This window comes from Plectropomus leopardus, chromosome 1, assembly GCF_026936395.1.
Source record: "Plectropomus leopardus strain MGB_pleo_1.0 chromosome 1, ASM2693639v1, whole genome shotgun sequence".
Classification (NCBI taxonomy): domain Eukaryota; kingdom Metazoa; phylum Chordata; class Actinopteri; order Perciformes; family Serranidae; genus Plectropomus; species Plectropomus leopardus.
Genome location: NC_142176.1, coordinates 41104033 through 41120234, shown reverse-complemented (window position 1 = coordinate 41120234; position 16202 = coordinate 41104033). Strand labels below are relative to the sequence as shown.

Below are 16202 nucleotides of genomic sequence, written 5' to 3'. Positions count from 1 at the left end.
AGCAGCAATCAAATGTTTCACATTTTGGCAGCAAACTAGCAGCGACCTGTACAATATCAGTTGGTACAAAGAATTTAAATGGTCCAATATAGAAATCCACTGAGATAAAGGTCAGTTTGAATATTTTCCCTGCATAATTGTTCAAGCATAGTTGTGCAGGCATTTATTTTAACCCACAAAATCAATTTTTTGGACTAATTTTTCAGAAAAAAACCTGCTTGGTGTGAAATGGCTTTAAGAAAGGCTCAGTTATTTTTTTGTCTTTTTGCACCTAAACTATTGCAATTCACTGTCTACATGTCTCAGTGGCTGCCAGTACTTTAAAACAGAGGGTTTTATTTCATTTTTTTAATGTTTGGAGTCCCATTAGAAACCCACGGATAAGCCCTTTTAAACCAAAGACACCTTGTGGCTTTCTCAGCAGGTTCACTTGTGGATTGAATGGCCCTCTTCTTAGCTACTCCAGTATTGCCCAACCGAGTGAGGACTCTGCAGAATGAGTGTCCTGCAAAGCGTTCTGCAAAGCCTCTGCAGCTGACTTCTACGAGCTCCTAGAATGTTCTTTAGCCTCTGTCCCTGTACATGATCAGGTGTTTTGAAGCCTTAGAGCTGATGATCATGTCTTGCTGGAGTAATGTTGTGGCTTTGTGCGGTGGAAACTGCAGCTGCTAGTCAGAGGCTGTTTGGAGGAGGCCTGTTGTTGTTTTTGCCTGTCCCCGGGATTTCTCTCCGGCTCTGATGAAGGTGACTGCCTTCTTTGGGGCGTGATGGTGTCGGCTAAGGCTAAGCTCTCAGCAACTGCCTTTATCCTAGACTTCCTGGACTTGATGGAAGTCTGCCTACACGATGTTTGACCTGCAGTGTGCTCTCCCATGTTGTCCATGCTCCTTGCTGCCGGAGTCCTACCACTCTGCTCACTCGCTCTTCCTTGGAGAGCCAAGTTCCAAGCTCTTGGTTGGACTCCTGGATGGCTGCAGAGTCTCTCAGGTTTGAGTCAAAGAGCTTCCCCAAACTCTTGATTGGTTGCTCTGTAATGTATGGAATGACACTTCCTGAAATTGAGAAATGGAATCTGTCAGTCACCTTCCCCTTCTTCAGTACCATGGCCGTGACTTGGTGGGCTTAAAACTCATCCTTGCCCAGGTGATGAGTCTCTCCAGTCCTTGTAGGATTCACCTGCCTGCTGGGACTGATGTTGTTGTGATGGTGAGGTTGTAGGCTCTTATGGGGGGCTGTCTTACTCCAGACATGGTTAGGGGCCCTCTACATTCAGCCTCTGCCGACTTAACCACCATGTTCATGGCCAGTGCGAAAAGAATAACAGAGATGGTATATTCTGTTATTATTCCTTTGCCAAGATGCTGCCAGTCTGATGTTTGTGACCCAGAAGTGACCCTGAGCCTGAAACTATTGTAATAGTCCAGGTTCAGGTCCTTGATCTTACTGGGAACATAGTGAAGGTGTAGTGCAAGCTCAACCAGTTTATGTGGTATGGACCCATAGGCGTTGGCCAGGTCCAACCACAACACCATTATGTCGCCTCTGTTCTAACGGGCCTCTCTGATGAGCTGCGTGACGACACCAGTATGCTCCAAACAGCAGGGAGCTCCAGGAATCTCACCCTTCTGCACTGAGGGGTCGATGTAGTTGTTCATGAGAAGAAACTTGAAAAACAATGAAAAACATCTTCCCCTCAACCCTCAACAGTGAGATTGTCTGGAACTGGTCGATTTTTCTAGTTCTCCTCTTTTGGGATCCAAACTCCATCAGCACACCTCCACTGGTCAGCGACTTCCCCCTTCGCCAAATCACTTTCAAGATTTTCCACAAGTGCCAGAAAAGCTCCGGGCAGCATTTATAGACCAGGTAGGGTACGCCACTGGGGCCTGAATGAGCAGCCTTGATGACCCCCACAACCTCCTTCAGACCCGGCTCCCTTAGATTGAGCTCTGTTGTTGGGGGGGTGGGGATTATGAGTGCTTTGTTGGGTTCGAGCTCTTGATCCCTGATAGGGTCCTGGTTCACTTCCTCTTAAGAGTACTCAAGACAACTGCTGTGCTTGTCCCCTAGCAGTTGTTTGGTAAAGACAAAGGGATTGGCAATGAAGGCTGCTCGCTTCCTGGCTCTCTCTCTTTCCTGCCTCCTGTGCCACTCTGCTCTGTTTTACAGCTCTGCCAATTCCTGCTTCTCCTCATCAGTAGATGTCTTGTACTGTTTCTTGAGGGTTCGAAGCTCTTGACGCATTTGGTGTATTTTGGTGGCCCTGCAGTTCATGGTGTAAGAGGTAGTCTTTGTCTTGCTCTTCTCTTTCTGGCCAAATCTCACTGAAGCATAGGTGACAATGATGGTGGTCATCGTTTGGAGTCAACTGTCAGCATCTCCTTTGGCTGTCGCTTGGATGATGTTGGACACATCCTCATCAAACTGCTGCCACTCACTTCATTTGCTGGCTGGGGGCCACTTAATCCGCTGCTGTGAAACTACTCTGCCGGGATTGGAAGACTCTGGTGCGTGGAGGGACTGGGCTCTGTGGGTTGCTTCCTGGTCGGGCTCCTCCTGCATCGCACCAGGTTCAGAACCTGTGCATTGCACCTCGCTCTCCCGCTCCAAAGATTTCATTTTGGCCTGGTAGATTCTTGCACAACATTCAGAGAGAAAAGTGGGGACAATTGTATTTCATCAGTCTTTTTTTTTTTTTAAACTTGTTTTTATTTGACAAAAAGAGCAGTTCACAGATATTTGTAAATGTAACATTTTACATTTTACATTTTACATTTTTTTTTTCCCTTCCAACCCCCCCACCCCCACCCATCCCCACCCTGCTGTCAACATAAGACACAAATTAAAAAATAAATAAATAAATTAAAAATAATAATAATAATAAATAAATAAATAAATAAATTAAAAAATATATATATATATTAAAAAAAAAATAAATGGAGTGGATATCTCGACAATGAGTATTTGCCTACTGACTACAAAGGTTTGCTGGGGGGCCCCTCAGTTTACAGGGGAGTACAGGCAAAGGTACACATAATTTCGACAGTTTAATTTTCAATCTTGTGGGAGGACTTCAAGACCCTCAAAATAGGTTAATAAAGGCCCCCACGTGTCATAGAACTTTTGGGTCGACCCTCGAATACTATATTTTATCTTCTCTAATTTAAGGAAAAAAGTCAAGTCTTTCAGCCATGAGGAGGCTTTGGGTGCACATGCTGATTTCCACTCTAACAGGATTCTTCTCCGGGCGAGGAGAGTTGAAAAAGCAAGCATGTTCTTAATTTTATTTGTCAGTGATGAACCCTCTCCTGGGACTCCAAAAATAGCCAGTACAGCACTAGGTTGAATATCTTTGCCAAAAGCTTCAGATAGAGTTCGAAATATCATAGTCCAAAAATTAAGCAATTTATTACATGACCAAAACATGTGAGCAAGATCAGCCTTAGTTATATGACAACGTTCACATGTTTCACTGACATTAGAATAGATCCTAGAGAGTCTGGCTCTGCTATAGTGGATCCGATGGAGAACCTTAAACTGAATTAAGCCAAGACGGGCACATGAGGTTGACCCATTTACTCTATATAGTGCATCGTCCCAGGTATCATCAGAAATGCTCGTTCCAAGCTCTTCTGCCCAGTCTGCCCTAATCTTATCAAGTGTCACTTTATTGAATGACATAATACTATTATAAATTTTTGATATGAGGCTCCTACGGTGCGTGGGGACCTGAAGAATGATGTCTATTCCTTTTTTTGGAGGTAGGTTTGGAAAACACGGGCTAATGGTACGAACAAAATGACGGATCTGAAGATAACGGAAAAGATTAGAGCGCTGTAGATTGAACTTGGTGAAGAGAGCGTCGAATGTAACAAAGGTTCCATCTATGTAGAGATCAGTGAACTGACTTAGGCCCGCCCTCTGCCACTGGGCAAAAACAGGATCTGACTTGGCTGGAAGAAAGGCATGATTATTGCAGATGGGGCTATAAAGGGAGAAGTCTGTCAGTTTAAAATTCTGTCGAAATTGTGACCAAATTTTTAATGTGGAAATTACAATAGGGCATGAGGAGTATTGTTTAGGAGAGAGGGGGAGCTTGGAAGTCACCAATACAAAGAGTGATGATGATGCACAGGCATTAATTTCTGATTGACACCAATCAGTATCTGGTCTCTGAATCCAATAGACTATTTTTTGTAGATTTGCTGCCCAATAATAATACATCAGGTTGGGCAGGGCCATTCCCCCCTCTGTCTTAAGCCTCTGGAGGAATGCCTTACGGATTCTAGGATGTTTATTACCCCACAAAAATGAAGACAACAGTTTGTCAACAAGTCTAAAAAATGACTTTGGGAGGAAGACTGGTATACTCTGAAAAAGATATAAAAACCTCGGCAATATGTTCATTTTGATACATGCTATTTTCCCTGCTAGGGAGAGGTTTAGAACGCTCCATTTTTGAAAGTCACATTTAAGCTTGTTAATCAGGGGAGTAAAGTTTTTATCATATAGACCAGAGAATGAACGGGTAATATTAATTCCCAAATATTTAAATCCTGATCTAGAAAGAGGGAAAGGTAAATCTGTTTCTGCAATTTGGAGGGCTAAGTTGTTGATTGGGAAGCACTCACTTTTTGAAAAGTTCAGCTTATATCCTGAGAACCTGCCAAATCGATGTAACATATTCACAACATCAGGGGCAGATGATACTGGGTTTGAAATGTAAAGTAATAAGTCATCCGCATATAGAGAAACTCTGTGTTCTAATTGTTTTCTACAGATTCCCTTAAAGTGTTGCGAGGTTTTCAGCATAATAGAGAGAGGTTCGATAGCTAAAGCAAATAAAAGTGGACTGAGGGGACAGCCCTGCCTGGTGCCCCTGAACAGCGAGAAGGGTTTAGAAGACAATTTGTTAGTGATCACTCTTGCTTTAGGTGATACATATAACAGCCGTATCCAAGATATAAGTTTTGGCCCAAATCCAAATTTTCCCAGTACTGCAAACAGATATGGCCACTCGACCCGATCGAATGCTTTTTCCGCATCCAGGGAGACCACGACCTCTGGGGTCTCCAAGGATGCGGAAGAGTGAACGACACTGAGAAGCCTGCGTATATTAGAGAAGGAATGGCGGCTTCTGATAAAGCCAGTCTGATCTGACGAGATAATGTCCGCCATCACAGTATCCAACCTGATAGCAAGGAGCTTGGCTAGTATCTTAACATCTGCATTTAAAAGCGATATGGGCCTGTAGGAGCCACACTCTACCGCAGTTTTGCCAGGTTTCAACAAGAGTGTAATATTAGCTTCTGTGAGGGTCCGTGGCAAGGTTCCCTGATCCAGTGAATGATTAAACATTTCAAGTAACAAAGGGGCCAGTTTGGAGGAAAATTTTTTATAAAATTCGACTGGGTAGCCATCAGGCCCGGGGGCCTTACCGCTCTGCATAGCAGAAATGGAGCCGGTAATTTCATTAAGTGTGAGGGGCTTATCCAAATCTGTTCTTTTGTTAGGATCAATGGAGGGGGCATCTAAGTTATCTAGAAAATTTAGCATGTCCGTATCATCCTCTGGGAATTCAGATGCATACAAATTTGAATAAAATGTCTTAAAAATATTATTAATTTCGACAGGGTCGACTGTTAGCTCATCAGAAGACTTCTTAATCTGTGGTATGAGCTGAGCTGCTGCTCTGCATTTAAGTTGGTGAGCCAGGAGACGGCCCGCCTTTTCACCATGCTCATACGTGAATCCTCGAGACCTGAGGAGAAATTGTTCCGTTTCTTGTGTTGATATTAGATTATACTGCATTTGTAAATCCAGTCTTTCTTTGTATAGTTCAGGAGATGGTGACATTGAGTGTCTACGGTCTAAGTCAAATATTAAATCTATGAGTTGTTCCTGCTTTAGTTTTCTGGCTTTATTGCGTGCTGCTGTGTAAGATATTATTTCACCCCTGATTACCACTTTCAATGTCTCCCACAAGATGGACGGCGATACTGAGTCTGATTTGTTTGTCAATAGAAAATTATCTATAGCAGTAGATATTGTTTTATAAAAGTTTTCATCTGCTAGTAGAGTTGAGTCCATTCTCCAACTGGGGCGCTGAGCTTGATTGAGAGGAAAGTCTAAATCCAGTAAAACCGGTGCATGGTCTGATTCCACAATAGCCGAATATTCACTTTTCCTAACAAAAGGCAGCAGTGATTTATCTATAAAAAAGTAATCAATTCTTGAATACGTTTGGTGCACGTGTGAGAAAAATGAGAACTCCTTGTTACGCGGGAAGAGAAAACGCCAAGGATCCACACAACCTGCCTCATTCATGAATGTAGACAGGGCATGCGCCATCCTGGAAGGAGACACCAACTTAGAGCTGGATCGGTCCAAGGTCGGATCCATAACACAGTTTATGTCACCCCCAAAGATCAAACGGTGAGAGTTCAGATTAGGTAGAGTAGAGATAAGCTTAGATACAAAGCTGGCATCGTCCCAGTTAGGAGCATATATACAAGCAAGTGCAACTTGAGTATGAAGGAGGGAGCCGGTCACTATGACAAATCGGCCTTGTGGGTCTGATATGGACTCCTTCAGGGTAAACTGTACATTTTTGTGTATTAAAATCGCTGTACCTCTTGCTTTAGTGTTGAATTGTGAATGGTAAAGTTGTCCCACCCATGGTTTTTTGAGTTTCATATGATCTGCTGTTACCAAATGTGTCTCTTGTAAAAATGCTATTTCTGTTTTTAATTTTTTAAGGTGGGCAAAAATTTTTGCCCGTTTCACCGGCCCTCTCATACCTTTTACATTCCAACTGGTAAAGCGTACTGTTGAACCCCTCATTATTACATTGCTACTTGATACATCAGCCATAGTCATTCAGTTTGTGTGTTATCTTATCCACAGAATGAAATACCAAAACATGAGATAAAAAGATAAATAATAATAAAAAAATAACATAAAATAAATTTCACAAACCCCAAAAAGACAGCACTGTACTTGAACCTTAGAACCCACCTAAACCCTGCCTTTGCTTCCCCAACTGAAGCAGAATGCAGTCCCCTACATGAAACATAGATCTCCCGATAGACCATTCACGCACTAACTTAACTAACTTGGGAGGGCTCCCGAACAACATAGCATGTAGGGATTACACTATCAATGTATAAGCTGAACCATTAACTATGATTATGGACAGAGGCATATGGAAGAAAGAAGAGGAAAAGAGAAAGGAATAAAATAAGTAGAATAATGGTAATAATGGGAAAAATAATAATAGAATAAGAAACGTGATGGTCCTATAACTATCTAAACCTTTGATGAGGCAGTTAGAGAATAACACAAGATAGATGATTGAAATAATATGGTAGTGATTTAGACAGGACCATACATAAAACAAATACCCGTGGATATGTCTGTATGTGTTAAGACACAAAGAAAACGGTTTTTGAAACTAAGTTTTATCTTACCCACGGAGTCTCAGCAAGTCCGAGGAAACCAAACATAAAACCAGTCCACTTGGGCAGGAGTCCTGGAGTCAAGACATACTGTTGTTTTGTTCTCTTTCCTATAATAAGAACAGTAAACAAACTCTGAGCGCAAAGTGCGCAGCTGCCGCAGAATGGAACAAATCAGTCATTCCGCTTCAGTCTAAATAAACAGCAGGCAGATGTTTACTTTGCGACATGGCGATCATAGAACACTTTCGCCTCCTCCGGGGTCTCAAAAAGGTGGCTTTCTCCATTGAAGGTGACTCTGAGCCGGGCTGGGAATAGCAGGCGAAACTGCACTCCTCTCTGATAAAGAGCCCGCTTTACGTCGTTAAATGCCGACCTTTTCTTGGCGAGGGTGGTGCTGAGGTCTGGATAAATCCTCAAGGTGGCGTCCTTATACTTAACTTCGTGCTGCCTGGACCATCTCAGAGCGGCGTCCTTGTCCCGGTACCGGTGAAAGCACAGAATGAAGGGCCGCGGGGGTCGTCCTGCTGGCGGCTTTGGTCCGGCTGCGCGGTGTGCGCGGTCGAGCTCCGGCGGGGATGTGAATATGTTGTCACCCATGGTGTTTTTCAGCAACTCTGAAATGAAGATTAGTGGATCACGACCATCTTCACTCCCTTCAGGTAGATTCAGGATACGTAGATTGGCTCTACGCGACCTATTTTCTAGGTTTTCAAGGCGATCCAACAGCGTTGCGTTCTGGGCCTGGAGAGTCTTGACGCTGGCTTCAGCTTCACATACCCGCTGAAAGTTGTCGCCTGCCAGGGTTTCTGTTTTAGCCAGCCGGCCCTGAAAAGAGCTTAGCTTCTCACGTAGCCCATCCATAGAGGCCTGCAGGGGCTGGAGTGATTCCTGAATCAGTGTGGCCACATCATCTCTAAAGCTGGCCCGCTGCTTGGACAGCTCGGTTATCAGTTGAGACATGGAGATGGGGTCTTCGCGTTTGCCGTGGTCCGGACGCAAATATGCGTCGGTATACGTCGATACGACGTTAGATATGCGTTTAAAAGTTCAGTTGTTAAAGTTAAAATGATAAGTGATCAGGAGCCCCTACACCATGCGTCTCTCTCCTACATCGCCAAACCGGAAGTCTCATATTTCATCAGTCTTTATGAAATTAAATAACCCCCCCCCTCAGCACCCCCCCCCCGCTCATTCACTTTAACCTACTTAACCCTGGTGACTGGTCTGAGAGGGTTTCCCGATATTATGTACTCTGGTTGTGAACCTTATCCAGAGAACCTTCTGTGCCCCTCCAGATGAAGAAGTAACACTGCCTCCAGAGAATCAGAGTCATTCTTCCTTTCAGCCTCAAGCATTTTTAAATCCTTCATAGTGTATGCAGATATATATCACAATATCATCCACTCTGCTCAATAACAGCAGAATTGTCATCGTCATCGCCATGCGTCAACCCTTGCAAGAAGTAGAACTTAATCAAATCATGAAAAGAGCCATATTACTCAATTTATCTTATTCCTCAATTTATGTATTTGTAAGTATTCTAACTTTAAAAAGGACATTCTTTGAAGGTAAGCATGAATGTCAAAGTGCTTTTTGATCATCAGCAAGTTTTTTTTGTGTGTTTTTTTTTTCATGCCTGATGTCATTGGCTTATTGATGCATCATCTGTTTGGTTACTGAATCATAAGTAACATCCAATCCTATTCATCGAAGTTCAGGGATATTTGGCTACTTCACCAGAAACATTGATTCTTATTAAGGTGTTTGTTGTGATGTCAGGAGTAAATTAAGGATATTTTAAGTGACTGTTGTATGATATTGTTTGATATTAGTGACTGATTTCATGTTTTTATATATTTACAGCTATTTTTGATTCTTTACCATATGACAGTAGGTATTATGGAGCAGTAGCACTACCATCAAAATCTTAGTTTAGAAGTTCATTTTATTTTACAGCTCTCAGCTGAGCATGTTCTGCCACATTGAACTGTAGAGCCATCTGCTATAGATCATGGTAAGGTCTTTGACCCAGTTGTTTTTGACTGAGAATCTGTCAGAGACAAACAGTTTCAATGAATATATACATTTTTATCAAATTTGTACAAAGGCACAAATGGAGTAACATTTTGTGAAAATGGCGAATCAAGGCCTTAACCTTTCAGAGTAAAGGACAAACATGAGATGATTTTGAAGTTCAGTAGCTATTTTCCCCTTCACTACTGAAATGGAATCATTGGATTACATACCTGGTAAACACATGTGGTGAGCCAGCTACATCTGGCTGTGTGTGTGTGTGTGTGTGTGTGTGTGTGTGTGTGTGTGTGTGTGTGTGTGTGTGTGTGTGTGTGTGTGTGTGTGTGTGTGTGTGTGTGTGTGTGTGTGTGTGCGTCTGTGTCTGTGTGTCTGTGTCTGTGTGTCTGTGTGTGTGTGTGTGTGTGCGTAAAACCTGAGCAAAGGGCCTTAAATGGTAGGGAGACAACACTGAAGGCAATGGGGCATAAATGAACTACCAGGAGGCTTCATCACCAACAACCCCCCGCCCACTCCTCCACTCTCTACCCTTTAGGAAAGCTGGTGATTGCTGACACCAAGAGGGCCATGCTGCTTCGAACAAAACACATTCTTATTGGCAACAAAGGGGAGCTGCACATTGGAAGCCCAGACTGTCCGTATAAAGGCAACCTCACAATCTCCCTTTTTGGAAGGTATGAAATTTAGCAGAAAGTCATAGTGTTGGTCAGGGCAGGAATGTGTTTTTAAGAGGTGATGCAAAAAGATAATACTCGGTTTAATTATTCAAATCAGCCAATGTGTAAGTGTTATCTGATATTCTGAAACTATTGACCTTATTGTTTGTGCTTCCACGTTGCATCTCTATAATCTGTAATGACAATAACTTTGCTAGGCATGCCAGCTTTATCATCCTTCACATGTCCATAAGTTGTTTTTAAGCTTAAAGGGGAACAAAAAACATTTTTTTAAAAGATGATATTATTCAGGAGGCTATAAATATGACGGAAAAAAACAACTTGCTCATGAACACTCATATTGCCAGGGCGTGCCAGAAACTACTAGGTGGCAGTGTGATTACAGTAAACAGAAGCTGCCTGCCATTGGCAATTTCAATGGATTACAGGATTTAAACATTTGCAATTTAAATAAACATGCTGTCACTTTCATTTTTACTTTTATGTTAACACTAAACACACTTTTTTCATCATCTTTGAGTAGTTAAAGTTCCTGTGAGTCCTGTCCTTGGACAGTCTTTAAGTGTGAGTCCATGACCTATATCACACATCCACCCCTGTCTTTCCTGTTATTCTTTACTGGCAGTTACCACGTGAAGGTAAAATGCCTTTTTTCCCATTTTTCATCCTCAAGATGAACCTCTGAAATATGGTGACGTGTGATGTCTACATTAGGGTCATAAACACAGTCACTGAAGTATACTTTATGCCTAAAATTTCACTTTTAGAAAGACAAATGAATAAGATGTTTCTAATCCTCCCGCACTTTTCTTAGATTGGATGACAGTGATAAGGAACACAGCTACTTTGGAAGGAAGTACATTGGTGTGGGGACAGGAGGGACACTAGAGATCCATGGAAAAAAGAAACTGTCATGGACGTTCCTCAACAAGACCCTCCACCCTGGAGAGAGCAACCAAAATAACTACCTGTTCCAGAGAAGTTGGGGGAACCGAGGTATCATCATCCACGTTATCGACCCCAAGACTGGAGCTGTGCTGCATAATGACAGGTAAGCAGGGGCGTGAATATAGACAATGCATGCAGTGCAGTTGTGTTTGGGGTATAGAGAGTGGGTCCTCCAACAATATTTAACAAAATCATGTGCTTACATATACATGATAAGAACTATAAATAAACAATTCAATTAAAATAATAATAATTTCTCTTTTGTCATATGGATGATGTCAAATGTTTGTGTGTGCTATAACTAGTAACTAGTGTCCACTGGGGCCCGCCGTAAGTACGTTATACAGTTAAGAGTCCCCCTGAAGCAGAGGATGCATCTTGGCTGATGTCTTGGCATCTCATAAGCTGTTTAACCACAGAGTTGTAATGAGGGAGACAAAATTGCCTCTAATGGCTGTGACATTGTTATTACAACACCACTCATATGCAGGTTAAGTCAATTGCAGTGAGAAATTAAAGAACAATAAACAGCAAATATTACTTTTGAAGTGGAGCAGTGTTTTAATAATAGATGTCATTTGTTTTTCTTGCTGCTCTGGACTTGGGGAGGTTATTTTGGCACCCAGACTCTGTGTAAGCACGTTCCCTGATTTTTCCATTTAATGTTTATTAATATATTTTATTAGTGACAGAAAATAAAAAAAAAAAGCATTTGAGATACATCAACAGTTCTCCAACAGTTCTCAAGCCTCCGAGTGGGTGGGCTGAGCTACGGGTTTGATGAACAGTTGAGCCAGGAAGGTTACAAAGCACAATGCAAAAAAAGCGTCAGTGTAGACACATTCATGCCACATCTTTGAAATTCTCAGTGTTTTGGGTCCTTTAACACTCCTTTCCGTACACACTCACAGCCATATCCAGAAAAGGTATTGTGCTGCTTTTGCAGGCACTAAATATTTGAGAGAATGAGATAGCATGCAATCAACAAAGCACTCGCAAAAGGTGAAATGCACGCAAACTGCACTGCCAAGCAGACAGCGTCCTAGGTGTGCCTTACCCAATTGCATGTATGTAAATTAGGGAATCAAAAATTCATCGCAAAACTACCCCCTTCCTATGCAAACAAGTCTTATTGCAAATACCATCCATTTCACAAAGACCAGAGCTAGTTTCCACAGGCAGTTAAAGCGGTGCTATTTAATGCCACTGAGATGCGTGTATTAAATAGGTGCAGTTTCCCTCTCTTTAAAGCTCATAAGCTTTTAAGTATATTGCATTGATATTGAGTGATATTATGGGTAAAATCTACAGTCAGAGAGGGAATCAAGTGGGCTGTGAGCTTCTGTCAGAGACAGTTCTGATGGAGATCAGGAATTATCAATAAGGGCTGCCTTATTACAAACTGCGGCACTGTGTGTAAAAGTGCAAGGCCTGGGTCTTATTTTGGAGACATGTATAGTGCCAGCTTCTGTGAGATGCTACAGCCAGTTGCAACACACAGCCAGCTTTGGGCAACAAACAAAGCCAATGGTTTCTGAAGAATGTTGTGCTCTCTGCAGTGTGATTATGAACCAATCTGTGTTCTGAAATATGGAGAAACACTTGGAAAAGCCTGAAACACTTGGAAAAGATGTGCTTGCTCAATTAGACGCAAAAGGAGGGCAAAGTGCCAAACTTCGTGGGCGTGTTAGTGCTGGCTAATATTACGTGCAAATTACTTGTAGATAGGGTGCTAAAACCGGGCAGATTGATGGTGCTAATTCTACCCAAATTTGGTATGTCACTGTGGATCTGGCCCTCAATGTAGTAGGTAAATGAGTTAATGCAAGTGTCCTTTCTATGAATTTGGTACCTTGATTTATAAACCCAATAATGATAACACTCATTTACACAGTTGCTGAAACACACACTATTGCTGTGTCTGCAGTAGTTTTTACTCTTTTCTCCAATGTTGTGATAACATAAAGTGTGAAATAAAGTGGTGTGCAGAGAATTATGTGTTTGGCCTAGGGAGGAATTATTAAGATTATTTTAATATTCATTTTGTCCTTCAGAAAGTGTGATGCACCACTCTTACTGCTTTACATGGAGTGCTCAACCAGGGTGGAACTAGCATTGATACATACAGGTATCAGTGCTATATGTACAATATTTACATCTTATTATCCCCATTTTACAGTTTTGCATTTTTATGCCATACAGAGTTGCTACAGAATTAATCCCCTCAAATTTACTTCCCCTCTGTTATTACAATCTCTTTCTTTAGGATACACATTCATGGAAGTAGAAAGGAGGGTTCTTTACCCTCTGACCATGAGATTTTTACTTTCAACACTAAATGAGCATTATATATGTCAGAGGTTGATAAAGTTGTTGATCATTACCTGGGACTGTTTTACAAGCAGAGTGGTTTTCAAAATGTATTCTCTGACCTTTTGGATGAACGAAATACTCGGTAATGATTTTGCTCCATTCTGTTGTTCCTCTTTTGACATCCCTTCACTCCCACAGGTTTGACACATATCGTAGTAAGGATGAGAGTCACCGCCTTGCTAAGTATGTGGATAGTGTGGAGGCGGGTCTCATACTGGCCATGGTGGTCAATGACGAGGGCTCAAACAACTTGGAGGACTTGGCTAAAAATAGCCTCTTCAGGCTGGGCAGCCAGCACATCAGCAGTCTGGGATTTCGGTGAGCTCACCAAATATTGTTTTTGAAATTAAATGACATCACTGTGACCTTTTGCAACTTTTGATGGAAGTTTTATTTTGGCATGTTGAAACAAAGACAAAATGTTGTTCATATTTAAAAAATGACAGATTGAGAAAGGTTGCTGATCAGTACTCTTTGCTCAACATTTCTGCTCAGCTCTACCCATGCAAACTCATAGATTCTGCTCTCATCATGTCAGGAAAGAAGCACATTGTGTTCTCTGGTTCTCAGTCTTTTTAGTGATTACTGTAAATTCAAACTGAACTATTTGCTGTGAAAATGTTACAACCTCAGGTGTGTCATAATGTATAGTTGTCTTTTTCTATTTAACCCCTGAAGCTTTTTGCAACATTTTGGTATGATTTTCAATCCATTATGTTCTATCTACACCTACATAATCTGTTGAAATTTAATACAAAAGCTCTGTCAGACAATCTTTACAAAGTTTATACTCTCAAACATGTGTAAATTCAATGACATGTCTATTATTGGGGTAATAACTAAAAGTGGAGTTGTATGGATTCCGTTATACATATGTATAATTTTTCATTTTTACACCTCTCAATATAATGCTGCCCAATAGAAAACCATCACCTGATGAATCAACAGTAAGTCCAATAATTATTCTCCTTTTAGTTCTAGTTTGTTCCCCACCAAGTCCTGAGAAAAATATCTGCCTCTGATCAACAGCCACTCTCCAACTATGTCTGTCTGCTGATGTGAAAACAAAGTGGAAGACGACATACTTTATTCGTCCCAAGGGAAATTTACATTTTTTACTCTGTTGATTGGACATGCACATACACACAGGCCCAAAATACACACACAAAATGATGAACTTTGCTCAGCCCTACGAAGCAGCACAGCAGTAGACATAAAATCAGGCAAGGCCCAGATGCACTGACATAAGGAAATATGCCATTTAATGTACCTTTGTCCAAGTGCATGTGCACCACTAGTGGGTTACTGATAACCCTTTTGTTTGTGCTTTAGTGACTCTGCAGTCTGTCTCTGAATCTGTGTGTGTGTGTGTGTGTGTGTGTGTGTGTGTGTTAGAATGTCAGGAATGCGTGGGAAATGGGAACTGAATTTTGCCCTGATAACAAAACCCCTGGAGATGTCTCGGGGTTTCTGACATAAGGGGCATCTGAGGGGCATACTGACAAATTCCTCAAAAAAGACTCAGCTGTGCTCCTTTGTTTTTTCATTTAAAAAAAGCATGCAGAACTGTTGGATAGGTGGCTTTGCATAGTAAACCACAAGCTTGTGTGAATGTGTTCTGTTGTGCACATTGCTAGTCAACTACAATCTCAGAGACCTTGTTGTGGGCTGAGAGAAGATGCTGGTGAATCTTGGCCATGTGGGCTCTGTGGTTAGCCTCCAAAGCCAGGCGGTCGAATGAAACTTAATGCTGCTGAGGAAACCACAGAAAACACTGAGAGGGTTTCATAAACGACATGAGGACAGAGCATAAGTTAACATTCCATTTCCTAATTTCCACTTTGCTCCATGGTTGTGGATGATATAGAGGACAGAGTAAATGGATGGGAGTGATGATAATGTGACAGGGATTCCTGCCTAATGACTCTTGTCGCCTTGTCTCCACACTATTGCCAACAGGCCAACACTGGTGTCATCAGGAGAGAGAGGCTGTGTAATTTGTGGCACACCCACAGATATTTAAATAAGCTGGAATTTATGAGACAGTGTAGACTGCAATACATTCTCAGTTATGTAATTTAGGTTTGTTTTCTGCAGCTGCCATAGTGGAGCTGGTGGCAACATAGAAGCAACAGCAACATACCTCAGAAAAATTCATTTAAACCCAATTGGGGAACATATACAGATGTGGTTTAAAGAGGAAATTAAGGATTCATTCAAGTTAAAATAACTAACTAAATGCATTTCCTCTTTGATCAATAATTATTTAACAAACATGAAAAATGTAAGCACATTAAAGAAAAAAAAGCCGGTAACGTAATGCAGGTGGTTGTCTTGGAAAAAGTTCAACAGATACAGTGACAGAGACAGTGAAACATACAGCATATGTGGTAAAAGACTGAAACAGTGAAAGATGGAGATTGGTGAGCCATAGGACATAAGAAAACAAAAAAAGGAGGTCACTAATGAATTGCTCCTGAGTGTAAAAATGAATTTTCAGCCAAGGACAAAACTGTCCATTTTCATAAACTGAGGGTGCTTTCACACCAGAGCTGTTTGTTCACCCCAGGTTCGTTGCCTCGGATACAAGTGATTCGCTTAAAACTGCTTGACAAACTGACAGTGAGGTTATATAATTTAACATAACGATTAAGCGGTTAGACATTAACACTAAGAAGTGCTCTGCACATAACGCTAAGGTTTATTTAAAAAG

At 41.6% G+C, this 16202-nt stretch overlaps 1 protein-coding gene across 5 annotated transcripts in view; it reads left to right on the top strand.

Moving 5' to 3' along the window:
* Positions 1 to 16202, top strand: part of cemip (cell migration inducing hyaluronidase 1) — a 143197-nt gene that overhangs the window by 46224 nt on the left and 80771 nt on the right. For all 5 annotated transcript variants that reach the window (XM_042484707.2, XM_088081197.1, XM_042484725.2 and 2 more), the window contains 3 exons: positions 10027 to 10165; positions 10983 to 11219; positions 13628 to 13807. In XM_042484707.2, coding sequence (XP_042340641.1) covers positions 10027 to 10165; positions 10983 to 11219; positions 13628 to 13807 — 556 coding nt within the window. The remainder of the gene's footprint in view (positions 1 to 10026; positions 10166 to 10982; positions 11220 to 13627; positions 13808 to 16202) is intronic.